This window comes from Corylus avellana, chromosome ca5 (assembly GCF_901000735.1).
Source record: "Corylus avellana chromosome ca5, CavTom2PMs-1.0".
In the NCBI taxonomy this organism is placed as follows: domain Eukaryota; kingdom Viridiplantae; phylum Streptophyta; class Magnoliopsida; order Fagales; family Betulaceae; genus Corylus; species Corylus avellana.
Window position 1 is genome coordinate 11,618,165 of NC_081545.1, and position 7,213 is coordinate 11,625,377.

The 7,213-nt window shown below is 33.4% G+C and overlaps 1 protein-coding gene across 1 annotated transcript; it reads right to left on the reverse strand.

Annotated features, from left to right (window-relative positions):
• Positions 1 to 1,887: 1,887 nt before the first annotated feature.
• LOC132181770 (F-box/kelch-repeat protein At3g23880-like) lies at positions 1,888 to 6,935 on the reverse strand. Its single transcript, XM_059595006.1, has 3 exons — positions 6,930 to 6,935; positions 4,295 to 5,735; positions 1,888 to 2,111 (listed from the first exon to the last, which is right to left on the reverse strand). The coding sequence occupies exons 1-3, from the start codon at positions 6,933 to 6,935 to the stop codon at positions 2,077 to 2,079; spliced, it is 1,482 nt and encodes a 493-aa protein (XP_059450989.1). The 3' UTR covers positions 1,888 to 2,076.
• Positions 6,936 to 7,213: the final 278 nt, after the last annotated feature.

Below are 7,213 nucleotides of genomic sequence, written 5' to 3' on the forward strand. Positions count from 1 at the left end.
AAAAATAGCATTATTCAGAAAAAGAAAAAATAAAACATATGAACTCTTGTGGGGTGTACCAAATAATAGTACTCCTTAATTAAGGGTATTTTTAGTATTATTATCAAAGACATTAACAATTTTTTGTAGTTTATGAGAGATATTGACACAATCGATAATTTGGGTGAACATCGATAATAGAGTAACAGTTTGAGGAGGGTATGTATATTTTTCCAAATTTCCCTAAAGATACTTAGATTTGTTCGTTATATTAGTATAGACATATATACCATCTTTTGATAAACAAACTTTTCCCAAAATTGTCAACAAATAATTCAAAACACAAAATATTTTTAAATATAAAATCCCACTAAAAAACACTTTATCTCAAAACACATTTCAAAATCATTATCAAGCATACTTCTCTTTAGTCTTTTGTCATATATTATGTATAGGGTCGAAATAGTTTGGCCTCCTTAGGAAACTTTACATTGTTTATAATATCCAATACATAATGAAATTAAGGACTATTGAGCATTTGAACTTTCTACACCTACGGATCTAATTCGTTTTACTTGGGAAAAATAAAGTAGTTTTATTTGGTATCCATCATTTACTTCATTACAAATCCATTTCTTTTATCATTTTTTGTTATATATACATAAGAACAATTTTTATGTTCAAATTCTAAAAGAATCATGCTCAAATTTCTAAGGCATATATAATCAATGATTTTGTATTTTTTTCTCTTTCATTTTTTCCTTAATAATTTATCTTTAGATCCAAAATAAGCGAGCAGTACTGTAGTAGGTTAAGGAACAAGATACTCTTTAGTTCAAATAGTTTATTTGAACTTGATAATATCTAGTTAATTATAGTGTAGGAGTATTTTTTTAATTTTATTTTTTTCACTTTTTGAGTAGATAAAAATATCCCTTCAATATAATTATTCAGTTCAAATCAACAAATCAACTACTCATTCCCCCATTTAATATTATATTATTATAATATAATATTAAATGGGTATACCCGTTTAATATTATATTATATTATTGTATAAGAAAAAATACATTTAACCCTTATAAGTATACCCGCTTTTTCGATCCTGCCTCCAATATTTGAAAAGTGGCAAAAAAAAAAAAAAAGGTCCAAAATGTCCCCATTTTCCTTAAAAAATAAATGAATGTGGCTATCGTTAAAAGAAACTAATAATGCAGAAATAATAAGATAGCGACACGGAGATTTATGTGATTCAGTTTATGACCTACATTCACAGGATAAATCTCTAAAGCTGCATTAATCTCTTATTTCTATGAATGAAGTTTACAATATAACATGCTCTTATTTATAATATAATCATGTTGAATACAAATAGACTTTTATTCTAATTAGGTTAGCTAGGTGATAGTCTTTAACTATAGCTAGACTTCAATTATAACTCAGTAATATTTTCAAAAGTGAATTTAAACTAGTGACCTTCACTTCATGAGACATAATCTCCAACCGATCGAGCTACCCTTGAAGACAAATAATTAAAAGACAAATGACGTAAAAATAGTGGCTTTTTTCTTGGTGTTTACAAAAATGCCAAAAAAAGGGTATAATATATCGGTGTTTTATAAACGCGGGAATGGTATTAATATGTCAACGTTTCGTAAATGTCACTATGTTGTCCACATTTTGTACATGCTGCTAATTATTTTGCATTTTTAAATGCTGCTAATTCGTTAAAAAAAATCAAAAAAAAAAAAAAATGCTGCTAATTTGTCGATGTTTATTCATTTTTGGCATTTACAAGTATTTTATTAAAAATATTTGTTTACATTTAATGTTGCTCTGTACATCAAGAATCCATTCATTCATTTGTTCAACAGAAGACTATTAATCAGAGAAATAAAAATGCTTGGAACTACCATCATATTACTAAATATAAGCTACTAAATGTTATGGAAACATAAACATGTAGAAAATGTTAGGGCAACAAGCAATTATCTACAAAAGCTTGATTTTTTTGGAGAAAAAAATAATAATAATAATAATAAAATCTGTCCAAACATTTGTTTAGCACACCCAGTCCAAATTAGCTCTTACCTTAGGCTAACCCTCTTTCTCATTGTCTTCATGATTGTTACCTGCAATTAAACATTAAAACAAAATAAATATTTTAACAAAAAATAAAAAAAATCTGACGTTCAGATTGGATTTCAACTAAAAAAAAAAAAAAAAAAAACAGCAACAACAAATGATAAACACGGAAGAGAGAGGGGCTTTAGGGGTTTGAAAACCTCAAAACCCTACTGCCAACACACTCCAGAGTGTAAAAAAACAACCAACCATATAAATGTTGTGAAAATGGCAGTGCAAAAAACCATACAAACTCCCACTTAAACAGCCTGTCTTCTCACAAAAAAAGTTCACCAATATAGCATTCAAGTTGCCAACAAAACAACATCCTATCCTATTGGGTTGAGTTGGCCATAGCATGACTGCTTTTTTTTTTTTTTTTTGGTGGGGTGGGGGGAAGTTCTTTGTTTTGTATTTCCATTGTTATATGCAAAGCGCAAAAACTCAATAACACCATTGGAATACTCTTTCGACTGTCGAGGCTTTGTCATCCAACTTTTGTCTATAGCACTACACTAGAAATAACAAAGAAGAATGGGATTAAAAGGTGGGATGAATTAATAATGCAAAGAGGGGTCTAAATAATACTTTTAAGCACTCTCATCACTTCCCCCATGGGGAGAGGAGTCAAATGTATTTTCCTCTCAATTTTCATTTTAAAAACCTACAATGTTTAGTGATCCCAGCTTATTTTTCTCCCTTTAGAAAGGCATCACAAAATAATAATTTTTTAAATCTTGAAAACTAAAGAATCGCGGAACAAGAAGAGGCTACAATTACAAGATCCTAAATTTGAACTCTTTTATTACATTCTTCTAATTATGCAGCCTATAAGATGTATCATATCACAGAGCCTCTGCTGGAACAAGTTGGAACTGGAGCTGGTCATATTAAGGCTGACTTTTTCAACGTTAGCAGAGTCATTTCATTTGTTTAGACAAACATTCTTGGGAAGGCTGTCTAGATGATGAACCAAAGTTCTAGCTTATTTGAGTCCAAACCATCTTTTAGAGATATTGGAATTTCTAAGAATTGATGGGAAAGTGGATAGGGAATCTAGGCTGGTGGTATCTTCGGCTGAGCCCCTATTGGCTCAACCAATGGCATGATATTGACACGGGCATGACAATTAGAAGAGTTCAAAAATCAAATTTCAACATGTTGGTGGCAACAAGTTTTGAATGCCACAATTACAGAGATGATCACCAAAATGGATCAACTATTTTCAGTTGATAAAATGCCATTTCAAATCCTAGGGGTTCCTACTACACAAACAACTGAAGATGAGAGAAGTTTTGAGAAAGGTAATCAAAGAGCAAGATCAAGCTGATAATATAGTGTTAACTTCCGATGTTCATATATTTAGTATTGTTGCCAAACCTGCAAAAGCAGGCTTAATTGCTACAATTCAGCCATTACCCCAATTCAAACAAACAGAACTCTCAACATATTGAGAGTTCTACACAGGAGAACACATTTGAGCAATTAGTAATTGTCAACACTCTTTACAATTTTCTGTTAAGAAGCATGATCACACACTAATTAAAACTTGGACTCGTCCAACCAGGCTTACGAAACACAGAAAAGGGGAAGTTTGTCCCAGAAGCAAATCCACTAAAGAAAAAATGGCATACGGAATATATAAGCGAGTAGATTAAGTACAACATACAATTTAAGGGAGAACAACATGGTGAATGTGTCAAGAATATAAAAACATCAAATAAAGTTCATCACATCTTCCCCAAAAAGAGGAAAAAAGGTTAACACATATTATGATGTGCAAAGAGGCAACGAGGTACTCAAGTATGCAAATTGTAGAACTACAGACTACTATAATTAATGTCTTATCTTCTTATGTGACTTACTACTGATCCCCTAGTTTTCCCCTGGTACTCTTGGAGAAGACAGGAACTAAGTACCTGTAGAATGAAAATGCCAACACTGTGGGCATTTAGTCGATGAATTGTTTGTGTATATATTCATATTTTGGTTCATAAGATTCGCACTTTACATTTACCCCAATATCATCTCATGCCTTTCTCACTCGACGCAATGATATTATATGAACCCATTTACTTAAGAATTTTTGTTTCCATTATTGTGTCAGTTCTAAAATACAAACTTTTTGCAGAACTATAACATTTGTATAAGTGCTAAAATAATTAAGAAAAACTAACATAAAGTAACTTGCCTTTTCTTCGGAGTTTTCTTGCACTTGAATCAGAAGTATTTGCATTTAGTAGAATGAGGCTCTCCATGTATTTGTCCCAATAAAACCAGCTCTCCGTAAAACAAGTTCCACTTGCCGAGTGCCATGACATACCAAATCCCAGATAAGTTGCTAGTTGGATATTTGGTTCGTAAGAAAGAAGCTGCCCATTTCTGTCAGTAATAAGAAGTTCACCGTTTTTCCTGAAGGCTACCACCCTCTTTAATCTTACACTGATAGGAATGCTGAATAGCTTAGTCCAAGATTCTCCAACGCCATACTCTTTCATGATCCATATAGAAAAGGATTGTTCCGTCTCTCGTTCATTAAACGGGACAAGACAAAGTAATCCATCACGCACCGCAACACTCATACTCAAATACAACTTCCCAACAAAGCAGTTGGGCACTGCAATCTCACGAAAAACTTCATCACCCATATCAAACGCCACTATCACATTGCGAAAAGTGCCCTCATCCCGCGGAGTATGGGCGATCCAATGGGATGCCCCATTGACAAAAACGGATAAGCAACGCTCATTGACAATATATGATGGAGTAGGGGTATCAATGGGTCGCCAGCAGCCAGCGTTAAGCGTATAGATCTCGACCAGCGTTTGAATCTTGTTCCGATGCTCTTCACGATATACAAGTCTGACCAGCTTAACATCATTGGTAGAGGGGTCATACCCAAATCCATGGGAATGCTTCAACATGTATTGTGAATGTGATGAGAAGGTGAAATTAGGCTCTGGAAGTCTTAGAGCTCTATTAATGGAAGGGTTCCACAAACTATAGCCATTGCCGCAATTAGGATCATCATAAGCAAAGCAGAATAGCCCATTCCACGAACCCACTATGTTGGCAAGAACATCCAAACAAATATCCGTTTTGAACGGGAAGTTCAAGTCGATGAAGTTACTATTATGACCAAATGATCCATCATCAGAGCGAAGACTAAAGTGCTGGAATTGTTTAGGTTGTCGAAGACCAATACATGCCGATTGTCCGTACCGAAAGAAATTCTTATTGTTGTCATCGCTTCGAGAAAGAGATCGGTCGGTGTGGGCGGCGATGAAGGCGTTGCTGGAGATTAGAGAACACCATTCCTTGCAAACGCACCTCCAACTCACCAGTGACTTAACAGGGAGTCTTATGAGGATTTCGAACACAACTTCGATTGGGAGATAATCCAACATTTCGGCTGCTTCTTCTTCTTTCTTTGAGAACCCTCTTGTCTGGGAAATTATAGCTGAAAGTGCGCCAAGATGTAGGTAGATGTGAGAATTCAGTTTTACAGTAAAAGGACGGTAGAAGAAGAAGATGACACAACTAGGGCTGAGTTGGATTCGGTTTACACTTATTGAGTGGGCTGGGCCGAGCTTTCCAATTGGATTGATGTCACTATTAGCATAGGCCCATTCCTTTATAATTTATATGCGTAGCTCAAGCCTTTTGTAGTAGTTGTATTGCAAAAGTTTAGACAATTTGTTGTGCAACTCTAGTTTGTTAGAATTAGTCGAGGATGGTCCCCAAGAGGTAGTTCAATCGGTTGAGACCACACTTAATGAAGTGGAGGTCACTAGTTCGAATCTCCCTCCCCCCTCTTGTGCGGACATGTTAAAAAAAAAAAAAAAAAAAAAAAAGAATTAGTCGAGGATGCAATGTTAAAAAAAATAATAAAAAATTAATTAATTGAAGATGCTTAGTCAAAACCATAAAATAATAATAACAATGAGCATTAATTCTTGTTTGGGAACCATATAATACGATTCCATAATCGTCTATTATCACCATCACATAGATTACTAAACCTAAGAGGTCACAATATGTAATTAGCTCTCTTACTCTTCTAGTTTCATTGTAACTCTAATACTTGTATTATTATAAATATTAATACAAACCACCAAAAGTAGTAATACGTTCAAAGCATTCTACATAGAGTTTATTAGTCTTTATAAGGAAAGTGAACTATATATCATCATTGTCCCAATGTTGTTACTTTAGTGGCTTCAGATAAATTCTTAAATTTGTTTGGAGTGAAAGTTTGACTCTTGAAATAAGAATCGTCAATCCTATTAGTATTAGTCATCTTGGATCTCACAGATACCCTGATAGGGCTGGGTCAAACTATGACTTAATCGAACTTGATGAAGCGCCTACAATTTTTTTTTTTTTTACCTTCTAAGCCCCCTCCTCATAGTGAGCAGGTGCTACTATTTCTTCTTGCTTAGAAATCAAATCAACACATATCATCCTCAATTTTTGTTTTTGTTTTTTTTTCTTTTAATTTAAATTTACTTTGAAAATTTTTTCGGGTCAATTTATAAGACGTAGTCATAATATATTAATGGATATGTTTTGGGAACGATGATCATTGGTCCATTTTCATATCTAAGCGCTAGAATGGTATTAATATGATGACAGTTTCTAAATGTCGCTAGGTTGTCAGCATTTTGTAAGCGCCATTAATTTTTACGCTAAAAAAAAAAAAAAAAAAGAAGAGACTTTTATCGGCATTTTGTAATGCATTTAACGTTGCTGCGTATATCCAAAATCCAAACATTCATTCAACAAAACACTATTAAACATGGAAATAAAAAACTGCTTGAAACTACCTCCATATTACTAAATATAATTATAAGCTACATAATGTTCTGGAAACATAACCATATAGAATATGTTAGATAACAAGCGATTAACTACAAAAGCTTGATTTTCTAGGAAAAAACAAAAGTCTGTCCAAGCACCCCAAACATTTACTCAGTATTGCCCAAAAACCCATATACACAATTGTCCAAATAGTCATGAGAATACTCCATTATAGCACCCATCTGTCCAAATAGTCTTCAGACTCATCACTCTCATTAACCTGCAATTGAACATTAAAAATAAAAATAAA